The 13707-nt window shown below is 37.9% G+C and overlaps 1 protein-coding gene across 1 annotated transcript in view; it reads left to right on the top strand.

Moving 5' to 3' along the window:
• Positions 1–13707, top strand: part of KDM7A (lysine demethylase 7A) — an 83847-nt gene that overhangs the window by 23076 nt on the left and 47064 nt on the right. The window contains exon 2 of the mRNA XM_047762904.1: positions 10237–10322. Within this exon, the coding sequence (XP_047618860.1) occupies positions 10237–10322 (86 nt within the window). The remainder of the gene's footprint in view (positions 1–10236; positions 10323–13707) is intronic.

Below are 13707 nucleotides of genomic sequence, written 5' to 3' on the forward strand. Positions count from 1 at the left end.
CCTCACTTTACATCCTTTCAGTTTTCTTTCCCAGAGGCAACCACCCTTACGCATTTTGTGCATATTGTTCCACACATATACTCTGCATTTACAAACATGCCTTTCTGGGGGAGCTGTGCACACGGTTCTGGGCCTGGCTTTTGTGGCTTTACAGCATAGCTTGGAAATCTTGCCATATCCCTTCTTGCAGAGCTGCCCTGTTCTTTTGAAAGGCTGCCTGGAACAGCTTGTTCAAGCTCTGAGGGAGATTCTAATGCATGGCAAGGTTTGGAAGCACAGATAGACTGAGCATTAAATGGGTTTAAAAAAGTTTTCTTAGAATGTTAATTCCTTAAATCTTTCGTTTCTCGGCAAGGAACTGGACTCAGCAAACATTTCATGAACCTCTAGATTCCAGTTGCTTTAGAACAATTTTTTTCTTTCCTTTTTTTTTTTTTCTTTTTAGAGCTGCACCTGTGGCATACGGAAGTTCTCAGGATAGGGGTCAAATCAGAGCTGCAGCTGCTGGTAAATGCCACAGCAACACTGGATCAGAGTCGCATCTGCAACTTATGCTGCAGCTTGCAGCAATGCCAGATCCTTAACCCGCTGAGCGAGGCCAGGGATTGAACCTACATCCCAATGGATACTAGTTGGGTTCTTAACCCGCTGAGCCACAGCAGGAACTCCTAGAACAAATTTTTGCATGTTTTTTTCTTGCTACTAGTTACTAGGTAGAATTTATCAATCAGAAATACATGAAGGCAGTAATGTACGCACTGATAGTATAGTTTTTAATTCCTTTGTGAACTTAGGAACATTGCCAATCGAGTTCCTCTTGTGGCTCAGTGGATTAAGAACCTGACGTAATCTCTGTGAGGTTGCAGGTTTGATTCCTAGCCTTGCTTAGTGGGTTAAGGATCCGGCATTGCCACAAGCTGTGGCATGGTTTGCAGATGCGGCTTGCATCTGACATTGGTGTGGCTTGTGGCATAGGCCTTAGAGGCAGCTCCAATTCGACCTCTAGCCTGCGGACTTCCATATGCCACAGGTGCAGCCGTATAAAAAAAAGAAAAGGAAGAAAAAGAAAAAAGAACATTGCCAAGCAAACCTTGATGTAATTGTTACTGTTTATCTTGTATCATCATGGCAAGTTTTTCTCCTCCAAGATGATTTACAAAGTTCTTGTTACATTCTCACATGATACTCATTTTTGAATAGCATTTATTTGATGTCTCACTGGCTATAAATAGAAGTATAGTCTATCTCCATGAAACAGCAGACCCACTGGGCATTATAGCTTTCCTTGGTCTCTATAGACATTCCTTATACAGCTGGACAGGCAGCAAGTAGATTGCTAAAAAGGAGTAAGAGTATTAGCTTGAGAGATTGAGTGGCTAGAGGAATGACCACAGGATGGTGAAAAGCACATAGAGTCAGCTTTTTGGAGATTTCAGAAATTTAAAACACCTTTCCTTTCTTTAAGCATTCTGGTAGAAATTACTGCTTTCCCAAGATAACAGGGTTTTTTTTATGCTTATTTATAAAGATCCTTTAATCCATTTACCATTTATGTTGCCTCCCCCGTGTACTCAGGTGTCAGTCAGACAGTGCCCAGCAGAACAAGCATGTTTTCTGCACTCTAGAAGCAAATAGTGTAATGTATCAGCATGTCAATTATATATGATGTATGTATTTCACACATTCATCTTGGAACAGATTTTATTAGAAGCTTGTCAACAGGATTTTCAGCTTTTTAAGGGGTGCATTTTGTATCAGTGAGCTCATCTATTGGTTTTTCAGCCCCTTATTTTTCTCCCATGTTCTTTGTTCAGTTCTCTTTTATATTGTCTTCCTCCCTAACCCTTACTACCATAGATGTTCTTAGTCAGCTGGTTGAAAATAGCTTAGGAACCCCTAGGACAGTTGGAAGCATGAGCCAGCTGTTAGAGGTAGGAAAAGTGTCTAGTTTTCTGATATTATTATGAACTTGAAGGAATTTGGTTCAGAGTGTGCAATTCATTCAAAATCCTTGTTGATTATAGTTAAGCACAAAACATGCCAATAAATAGCTTTAATGTGTCAAAAATAAAATCTTCACAAACGTTGATAAATGCCATACTCAGCTTGTAAAGAGAGGCACTTAATTTTGTGAAAACAGTTTTATATGTCAGCAAGAAAATAAAAGAAGTTGAGTTTTTCTGCATCACAGACTCGATTGTAAATTACCAGTTTGGTTTTTAATGAAAGCATTTCATATGTACAAATTATAAATTTTTGCTTTAGCTGATATCTGATTATACTGCGTCTTAGGGGTTTGAACACTGCATAAAATATAATTTAAAAGTGAAAATACTTAACTGTCATTGTAGTACTTAGTAGGAGTGTCATCCTATTAAGCCAGTACTGGTTAGCAAAGTAAAGTTTTTGGACCAGCAAAACCAGTGTTCTGTAGTTTCATTCTAAGCACTGTATGTTTATTAACTTAGTTAATTTTCTTAACTCTTTGAAGGAGATACTGTTATTATCTCCGTCTTTACACATGAGACAAAAAACAAAGTTACCCAAATTTACACAGCTACTAAGGGGAGTAGCCCAGGATTCTAACATAGGCAGACTGACTCCAGAGAACTCAACCATCACGAAGTAATTAAAAATTGTAAACAAATTCTCTTTTTCCCTCAAAGAATGGACATATGAATGTCTAATATATACTCTGAAGAGACATCATTGAAGAAAAAAATATTAAGCCTAAGATAAAGCCAAGTTTTCTGCTTGGGCTCAAACTTTATAGGTAATAAGCCCAGAGCTGTTGTGACTGGTACTGAATAGAAACATAGCAATCTTAATGGTTCCTGTTAATTACTTAATATATTTACTGTAGCACTGCTTAGTGTATGCTACGCCACATGCTTTTTACGTATTTATATACATTATCTTATTTAATCCTATGGGAACTCCTGCTCAGAGGGATTAAGAAACTTGCTCAAAGTCAAAACTAGTGGAGTTAGAGTCAAACCAAGCCTTTCTAATTTCAAAATCTATACATCCCATTGAAGCCAGTTGACGCCAGTTTTTCTGGTTGCATGGAACTGGACTGAGGAGGCCTTGCCTGGCTTATTGCTGGCTTATTGAGGCCTCAACTGACCCCAGAGTTATGAAATGAAAGGAAGTCGAAAAGCAATTTGAGCTGTCCTCTGTATTCCTGGTGGTAACTCATCTCAAAGGCCACTCCCCAGCCCCCTTGATGATCTTAGTGTGAGGCGTTGGGAGTTGCACCATGAATGACTCAGTCCTCTAGCAAGACCTTGTAAGAATCACCCTCGGGTTAAAAAGCAAACTTTTGAAACACAGGTGAAACCTTGCACTGAAGCAAAAATTGAAATGAATGAATTTCCTTACTACATCTTCTACCATATAAGGAAAGATGAAAAATGTACTAATTCAAACATTGAAAGATCTTTCCCTTTTTTACTGTTTCCTTTAGTTTCTGTACCAACTTCTTAAAAAATTCAAGCTGAACAGCATTTTTTTTTTTTTTAAAGCTGCTTGTAACTTTACCACAATATATCAGTATTCAAACAAGTTTTCACAGTTAAGAGCCAACAGAGATTTGCTGGAATCATTGTATTGAGAGGGCACTGTATTTGGTACTGAGGGAAGTCTTGAGTTCAACTTAGGAAAGCGAGTGTATAAAATGTCAACATGAGAAATGAAGGGCAATGTATGCCAATAAAATGTGGCAGGACTTTGGAGTGACCCAGTGAAGTGACACCAAGGAGGAGGAGTTTGAGTTGAGTTTTAAAGACAAGGTAATTTAAGACTGCTTGGTGAGGAATGGGGAGAGCATTTGGAACAAGAGGAATATCTAATGAAGTCCACTGGCAGGAAGACCTTAAAGAATTTGGCCACCCACTCTTCTGACACCCAGAGGAGAGCATATAAATGGGAGCGTTATTCAGGAGAAAAAAAGAGAATGTTTGGCAGATCCTGGGGAATTCTGGTTAGTCATTAATTTGATTCTCTTCTTGTCAAGTGTCAAAAAAATGCCAGCTAAGCAACAATTTCAGAAGATTAAGACAATAGAAAGTGCTAAAGTTGTCACTGTCCCACTCACCAAATGGCAGTGAGGCTGTTCTTCTATAGATGGAAGCTATTCAGCAGAGGTCAGATCCTCACCCCTATAGGAAAACACCTCCTCCCCCCCCCCTCACAATGGTCTAATAAACATTGAACATTTTGCCTTAGAAAAAAGTGGAGCAATTTGTTTATGAAGGATAGTTTTATAAGAGAAATAAAGGGAATGAGAGACAAAAGGAGGATTAAAGTTTATTCTTAGAAAATTTGCTTTCAGAATTCCACATTTTATGTGTGCTACTGCATTCGTTAAAGCTCCAATGACTTTAGAATTCTTTTAATGGGTGGTGAAGGGTGGGAGAAGCTATTCCTCCAGAGAGAGAAACTGAAATGTATGTAATAGTTCCTTTCAATGCCCTCCAAAGATCTGAAATAACCTGGTTTAGGAACATTTAATTTTTGTGTGTTTTTGCTGTTGTTGTTTGTTTGTTTGTCTTCTTAGGACTGCACCCGCAGCATACAGAGGTTCCCAGGCTAAGGATCGAATCAGAGCTATAGCCGCTGGCCCACACCACAGCCACAGTGGGATCTGAGCCACGTCTGCGACCTACACCACAGCTCATGGCAACGCCGGATCCTTAACCCACTGAGCGAGGCCATGAATCGAACCTGCAACCTCATGGATGCTAGTCAGATTCATTTGCACTGAGCCAAGACAGGAACTCCTAATTTTTATGATTTTTCAAATTTAAAAAATTTGATTCGATTTTTTAAAATTGTATTTTATGAGATTGTTTTTCAGATTGACTAATTTATCAGATGTATTGTTTTTACTAATTTACCACATTAAGTTCTATTCAGTTCTGAAATTTTTAATAAACTTAAGCTCTAAATGCTTTTTCAGTTGATTAGAATTGGCCAAAACCTGAAGATATCGCTGACATTTTCATAAAAGAGGGTATGTATGGTGAGTATGGAAGTGAAGAGTAGAAGAGAGAGGAACCATGGGTCTTTGAGGGTCATTAGCGAAGATTGCCCAGTGTCTTAATTAATTGGAATGTCCTTGTCGTCTCTCTCCCCCCTAAGCTTTATGGGAATCACCCTTATATATGTATCTTAGATATTTAAGATAAGTTTATGGTATAGATTGGTTTAGGTTTTCTACAACATAGGATTTTTTTCTCAATTCTTTTGACGTAACCACCACTTTTTAAGAATAATGAAGGGGGCCGTATTCCAGGTATGACAAGACGTCAAATTGGCTTCTGTGGCCTTGAGTTTCTGTTCTGTTACTGACCCCTATTGAACCTCACTTTCAAAAACAGGGAAATTTGGCTTTGAATTCTGTTTCACTGAATGTAGAGGTACCTCTCACACATCTTCTCATTTATCTCCAGTGACACCCCCCCTTTTTTGGCTCCATTTTAGCCACCTGCTGTTATTATACTTGTACCTTCTCACTGTAATAGGCTATGCTACGCCAGAAACCTCAAATTCTAAACAGTCTACTCTTTGAGCATAGTCTCTGCCCCTTACAGGTCACTTGTCACAACCTTCCACTGAGTCAGTGCTAGGCACTCATCAAAACCCCTCAGATCATCTCACCGTTTCTCACTGCCCTTTTCTATCTTCATGCCCCTTTTTTCCAGTTCAGATTTCATGGTTCATCATTATATTGTCTCCCTTGTGAATAGCTTCAGTTCTCTTTCTAGTCTTTGCCTACAAAACCCCAACTCTGGACAGACCCAACCTCCTCCACTGCATCACATGGTTGAACATTGCTGAGAAAATGAAAAGCAGTCACCCAGCTGTGCAGAGATGGTTTCACTTAGAATCCATTCTCACAGACCTCAGGTGGAGTCTCAGCACTGCCCCAGCGAGGTCACTGTTTCTTGGTCTCTCGTGCTTCAGGTCAGTTATTTTGTACTTTGTTTCCTCACACCTCTCTACCACGGTCCAAACTTAGCTGATTATCTCATACCAAACTAAGGTGAGAAAACAGAAGCCTTTGTGTTGCAATGTGACATCCATTTATCTCTTTTTCTTTGGTCCCTCATGTTTTTAGTGCTATATCTAAGAAACTTTTTTTTTTTTCCTCCAGGGCTGCACTCACGGCATGTGAAAGGTCCCAGGCTAGGGGTTGAATCGGAGCTGCAGCTGCCAACCACAGCCACAGCCACAGCAACATCAGATCCCAGTCGCATCTGTGACCTACACCATAGCGCATGGCAATGCCGGATCCTTAACCCATTGAGCAAAGCCAGGAATTGAACCCACGTCCTCATTAATACTAGTCAGGTTCGTTACTGCTGACCACAATGGGAACTCCGAGAAACCATTTTTTCATTTAAGGCCATGAAGATTTATTTACTCCTATGCTTTATTTGAGGAATTTTATAATTTTAGTTCTTACATTTAGGTATATGATCCATTTGAGTTAATGTTTGTATATGCTGTGTGGTTGGGGTCCATCTGCATTCTTTTGCATGTATTTGTCTCAGTACCATTTGTTCAAAAGACTGTTCTTTTCCCCATTGGATAATTGCTGCACCCTTGTTGAAAATCACTTGATCTTAAATGATAAGGGTTTATTTCTGGACTCACAATTCTATTCCATTGATCTATATCTCAATATCACACTATCTTGATTTATGTAGCTTTGTAAGTAGGTTTTGGAATTAGGAAATGTGAAGCCTCTGCCCAATGGTTCTTCATCTTTTCTTAGGGTTTCATAAACCCTTTTAGGTGTCTTATAAAACAAACATGGAGCCATTGTGTTAGACATAAATATGTAGACATTTTTGCACAGGGATTATTTAATTGGGTTGGAAATGGTTTTTCAGTTAAAAAATGCCTTTTAAAACAGTTAAGGAGTTCTGTTGTTGGCTCAGCAGAAACAAATCTGACTAGCATCCGTGAGGACTCAGGTTCCATCCCTGGCCTCACTCAGTGGGTTAAGGATCTTGTGTTGCTGTGAGCTGTGGTGTGCATTGTGTGGCTGTGGCGTAGGCTGGTAGGCTCTGATTTGACCCCTAGCCTGGGAACTTCCATGTGCCCATGGATGCAACCCTAAAAAGAAAAAAAACACCCCAAACAAAAAAACCCCAGTTAATGTATTCATCTTTTCTTTGTGTGGAAATAAATGAAGAATATCTAAATTGGACAAATAAAACCAAGGAAATTTCAGTTCTACTCAAAGAGAAATTGCAAGAACTTGATTCATTACATGGATTGAATATTCAGTTGGAGGTATTATGTTAATTTTGACAACTGGTTTAGACTTTTTTTGGTCTTGATTGAAAAACTACTCAGACTCTCAAATCTTATGGAAACTATTGTACTGGAATCCTCAGTTGAGATTAGGTTTGTTTTGGGCTTGCCACAAATTTCTAAGATTCATTGTTTTTGATATTTTGTTTAGATTGTTAGTAATGCAAATTAATACATTACAAGGTTTTTTTTTTGCTTAATCTTTTTAATATGATTGTAGATAGGATTTTATCCTTAAGTATTTTAGTTGTGAAATAAAACAAAAGTGTCTGAGACATAAATGTATAATTTAATGAATAATTATAAAACATATCGTCTTGTAATAACAACCACCTGGGATCCCAGGACACCTCCTGGCCAGTCCGTTGCAGATCACAACTCCCTGGAGGAAACCTACTGTTAGGATCCATCTCTTCCTTGCTCTTCTTGTAGTTTCCCCTTAACACTGTACTGCAGCTCTGCATTGTTTTGAACTTCATGTAGATGTAGAATAAGAGTATACATTAGATTTTTAAAAACATAGTATTGACATTCATGGAATTAATTCAGTTACTGCACGAGTCTATAGATCTTTCATTTTTATTGTCATATAGAATTCCGTTGTGAGAATATACTGTAGTTTATGCATTTTACTGTTGATAGACCATTAGAAATAATGATTCTGTTACCTTTTCCATATAGTGTCCTTGTGCAACTGTGCATGAGTTTCTCTAAGGTATGTGCAGCGGCGCCATATGGAAGCTCCCAGGCTAGGGGTCGAGTCAGAGCTGCAGTTGTTGGCCTACGCCACAGCCATGGCAATGCTAGAAATGAGCCTCGTCTGTGACCCACACCACAGCTCAGAGCAACCCACTGAGGGCCAGGGATCGAACCCAAGTCCTCGTGGATGCAAGTCAGGTTTATTACTGCTGAGACACAACGGGACCTCCTATTTTTAGTTTTTTAAAGAAGCTCCATTTTAATCTCCATAATGGCTGCACTAATTTACGTTCCAACCACTAGTGTAGGAGGGTTAGTTTTTCTCTACACTCTGCCCAGCATTTATTATTTGCAGATTTTTTGATGATGACCATTCTAACCAGAGTGAGGTGATACTTCATTGTAGTTTTGATTTTCATTTCTTTAATAATGAGTGATGTTGAGCATTTTTTCATGTACCTATTAGCCATCTGTATGTGTTCTTTGGAGAAATGTGTGTTTAGGTCTTCTGCTTATATTTGGATTGGGTTATTACTTTTTTAATATTGAGCTGTTTGAGCTATTTATATATTTTGGAGATTAATCCTTGTCAGCTGCATCATTTGCGAATATTTTCTCCCATTTTGTAGGTTGTCTTTTCGTTTTGATTGAAAAATCCTTGCATTCCTGGGGTAAATCCCACTTGATCATGGTGTAGGATTCTTTAAATATATTACTGGATTTAGTTTGTTAGCATTTTGTGGAGGATTTTTGCGTCTGTGTTCATCAGTGATATTGGGCTGTACTTTTATTTTTGGTGGCATCTTTGTCTCATTTTGGTATCAGGCTGATAGTGACCTCAGAGAATAAGTTTGAAAGTGTTCCTTCCTTTGCCATTTTTTGTAATAGTTTTAGAAAGATAGGTGTTGGAGTTTCCATCACAGCTCAGAAAACGAATCCATCCATGAGGAGGCAGGTTCAGTCCCTGGCCTTGCTCAGTGGGTTAAGGGTCCGGAGCTGTGGTGTGGGTAGAAGATGCATCTCGCATCTGGCATTGCTGTGTGGCTGTGGTGTAGGCCAGCAGCTACAGCTCTGACGTGACCCCTAGCCTGGGAATCTCCATATGCTGTGGGTGTGGCCCTAAAAAAAAAAAAAAAAAAGGTAGGTGTTACCGCTTCTCTAAATGTTTGGATGAATCTGCCTCTGAAGCCATCTGGTTCTGGGCTTTTGTTTTTTGGGAGTTTTTACATCACAGGTTCAGTTTTAGTTCTTATAATTGGCTTGTTCTTATTTTCTCTTTCTTCCTGGCTCAGTCTTGGAAGATTGTACCTAAGAATTTGTCCATTTCTTCTAGGTTGTCCATTTTATTGGCATATAGTTGTCTCTCATAGTCTCTTATGATCCTTTGTATTTGTGTGGTATTGGTTATAATTTCTTTTTCATTTCTAATTTTACTGATTTGGGCCCTCTCCATTTTTTCTTGGTGAGTCTGGGTTACAGTTTATCAATTTTGTTTATCTTTTCAAAGAACCAGCTTTTAGTTTCATTGACCTTTTCTCTTGTTTTCTGAAACAAGATCAAGATCTGCTTTGATGTTTGTGATTTCTTTCCTTCTCCTAAATTTGGGTTTTGTTTGTTCTTCTTTCTGTAGTTGCTTTAGGTGTAAGATTAAGTTGGTTATTTGAGGTTTTTCTTGTTTCCTGAGCCAAGCTTATATTGCTATAAACTTCCCTCCTCGAGCTACTTTTTCTGCATCCCATAGGTTTTTGGGTTGATGTGTTTCATTTTCATTTGTCTCTAGGTAGTTTTTGATTTTCTCTTTGATTTCTTCAGTGATCCCTTGGTTGTTTACTAGCGTATTGTTTAGCCTCCACATGTTTGTGATTTTTGCATTATTTTTCTTGTAGTTGATGTCTATCCTCATAATGTTGTGGTCATACCAAGTTGCTTGATATGATTTTAGTTTCAGTTTTCTTAAATTTACCAAGGCTTGCTTAGTGGTCCAGCATGTGTCTATCCTAGTCAGTTACTTCCCATGTATTTGGGTAGGTTATGCGACACACAATTAATCAGCAAGTATGTAGGGAAGGATAAAATGTATTCTCATGTTTCTGTACTCTACAAAATTTGTTGATGAGGTTGTGGTACATTTTTCATTTAAATTCTAACTGATCTATTATAGTCAAGATTTTCCACTTATTGACGTATTGTTTTTATTTTTCTTTATCTTAGCTGTGTTGGAGTAGAAGAACATCATGCTGTTGACATTGACCTGTATCACTGTCCCAACTGTGCAGTTCTACATGGTTCCTCATTGAGTAAGTACTAGGAGCTTAAATAGAAATTGAAGTTTAGAACTTAATGTATACATGACAATATTTTAATGAGACTCTGACTAGTTATATTATACCCACCAAGAACTATAAGGAAGATTTTTCTGCAGATATTGAGACTACAGTTTTTGTTTGAATTGTTAAATAACTTATTTAACAAATCAAAACATTAAGTGAAAAAAATACTGTCATTCTTAATTGTCAGTGTGCAAAACCCCCAAACTCAAATACATGTTTTCAAAGCCTTCAATTTGAGAAGTGCAATAAGGTAAAATTTTTCTGATTCTGGAAACTGATTTCAGCTGTCTTTATTGCTTTATATATATATATATATACACACACACACATATATATATATATTTTAAAGAATGGTTGAGTTCCCTTGGTGGTGCAGTGGTAATGAACCTGACTAGTATCCGTGAGGACACAGGTTTGATCCCTGACCTTTCTCAGTGGATTAAGGATCCGGCATTGCTGTGAGCTGTGGTGTAGGTTGCAGATGTGGCTCGGATCTGGCGTTACTGTGGCTGTGGCATAGGCTGGCAGCTGCAGCCCCAATTAGACCCCTGGTCTGGGAACTTCCATGTGCCATGGGTGAGGCCCTAAAAAAAAGCAAAACGAAAAAGAATGGTAACTAGACCTATTGTAGTGGTCATTTCGAAATGTGTAAAAATACTGAATCACTATGTTATATAGTAGGAACTAACATAGTATTATGGTCATTTATCCTTCAAAGACAAATAAATTCATAGAAAAAGAATAAATTTGTGGTTACTAGAGGCGGGAGGTGGAGGGGATTTGATGAAGGTAATCAAAAGGTACAAATTTTCAGTTATAAGATAAATACTAGGGATGTACAGCATGATACATGTTCTCTGTGAAAGTTGTTAAGAAAGTGGATCTTAAGCGTTCTCATTACAGGAAAAAAAATGTTTTTCCTGTTTATTTCATAATGAGATGATGTATGTTCTCTAAATTTATGGTAATCATTTCATGACATATGTAAGGCAAATCTTTATGCGCTACAACTTAAATTTGTGCAGTGCTGTATGTCAGTTATAGCTCAGTAAGGCTGGAAGAAGAAGCAAAAATATTTCATTATTATTTGGAACAGTGTACAGGATAAGACTTTAGTGCATATTATACTTTTAGAAGAAAACTAGGGCGTTGGTATGCTAGAGTACTACTTTTGTTATCCAGACTTGGTCATAATGTTGAGTATGACCTAGAGTTCTACCCAGCTGTCCTCTGATTGAAACAACTTCCCTGTAGGACGGTCTCTGTCCCCAGGAAGACAGAGGTCAGACCAAGTGTCTGCCTGCACTCTTCTTCCTGGCCAAGGGCATGGGCACGGAAGCTCACGCATCCTCTGGAATAAACCAGCAACACCCATAAAGTGATATTTATCCTTAGCCTTTGACAGATAGTTCAGAAGAATAGATTGGAATATTCATAGTCATTATATGTGAGAGTAAAGATTTTAAAGGCTTTGGATTATATTATAACTTTCTTTTCTTAAAAATCTAGACTGCATGTTGGCATATTTGTGTTCAAACTAAAGAGATTATAACACTAAGTGAAGTAAGTGAGAAACAAGTATCATATAACGTCACTTATGTGGAATTTTTAAGAATGGTATTAATGAACTAATTCATGAAACAGAGACAGACTCATAGACTTAGAAAACAAAATTATGGTAACTGAAGGGGAAAGGGAGGAATAAATTAGGAGTTTGGAATTAGCATGAACACACTACTATATATAAAATAGTTAATCAGCAAGGACCTACTATATAGCACAGGGAACTCTACGCAGTATTCTTTAATAACCTAGATGGGAAAAGAATCTGGAAAAGAATGGATATATGTACATGTATAACCGAAACACTTCGTCGTACATCTGAAAGTAACGCGACAGTGTAAATCAACTATACTCCACTATAAAATAAAAAATTTAAAAATTTAATAATTTAAAGATTTAATAATTTAAGGTATATGAATGCATTAAAATATTTCTTCGTAAAGTACAGATTATCCTTTTTGTTGGTTAACACTATAAAATTTGAGGTTAGCAAATTGGTAGAACTGTTACATGCGTAATTGACTAATTCATGTCATAAATGTTTTTAAAGTGTCTTATTTTGTGTAGCACTGAAGTATGTAGTATATAACTTGAAGTAATTACTGACCAAGTATAATTCTTGGAGGAAATAAATAATCTGGGTTGTTATATCAAGAAAGGAAACAGAACTAAAATGTAAGTTTCAATTTAGAATTTAAATAACCCCCAAATGAAATAATTTGAATTTAATCTCTAAGAAATGTTAAATGGGTTACTGTGAGGCAGAATAATGTAGTTTTTAAAACACTACTGCATGTGAGGCACTCTATTTTCTTTTTCTTTAATTTGATTTAATTTTTTTAAAAGCTCGTTATGCTCACTAAATTGATTTCACAATCCATAATGGATCATGACCTGTACTTTGAATAACAATGCTTCAGAGAGAAGCTTGACTCTTACCTGCCCCTTCATGTGCTTCTCCTCCTTGGATAACATAAGATCAGTCATCGGATGTCTTCTGGGTAAAATTCCTACACTAAGTACCCATGAGGAAAATGCCCAAGATCCATTCCAGTAATCTGTTTTATCTTGACTTAAGGCTCACCCTCACCCCTAATTTGGGTATCCCTTTTGGTCCCCTTCTCTCTGCTCTTAAGCCTTTCTTGCTTGCCATCAAGGGTTTCCTGTTTCTTTCAGAGTTCCCCAGGAGTCCTTACTACAGACACCATTGAGACAGTATAATATTCATCCATTTGGTGAATTTTTGACTTTACCCCCTTAATGGGAATTTAGAACTCCATTTGAGGAGTTCCTAGTGTGGCTCAGTGGATTACGAACCCGACTAGTAAGAACTCCATTCGAGGGCCAGTATGAAAAAAACAGCCCCCCTCAAAAAAAAAAAAAAAAAAAAGCAGAACACCAGCCAGCCTAGCCCAATACTTAAACACATATTCTCAGTGCTCCTCAGGCACATGCAATCCAGACTCAAAATTTTCTCTCCTTGCCCTCTGACCACTGTTAAAGTACTCTTTCAGTGGCCTTCTTCTAAGAAATTCAGTCAGCTCTTGCAGTGGTTGATGTTACATGTTAATGAGTCTGCTGGCCCATCAGGACAGCTGTAGTTTTCTCCTAACATCCTGCAAGTTAGCACGTTTGATAGCAAGGAAGAGTAATCGGCAGCTTATTGGTTGCCCGTATATATAGGAAAAAAACTTGAGATGAAATACTCTTGAATTTTTTGGGGGGGCCACACCCACAGCAAGCAGAAGTTCTGGAGCCAGGGATTGGAACCTGTGCCATAGCTTCTACA

The sequence above is a fragment of the Phacochoerus africanus genome, chromosome 16 (genome assembly GCF_016906955.1).
Source record: "Phacochoerus africanus isolate WHEZ1 chromosome 16, ROS_Pafr_v1, whole genome shotgun sequence".
Taxonomy (NCBI): domain Eukaryota; kingdom Metazoa; phylum Chordata; class Mammalia; order Artiodactyla; family Suidae; genus Phacochoerus; species Phacochoerus africanus.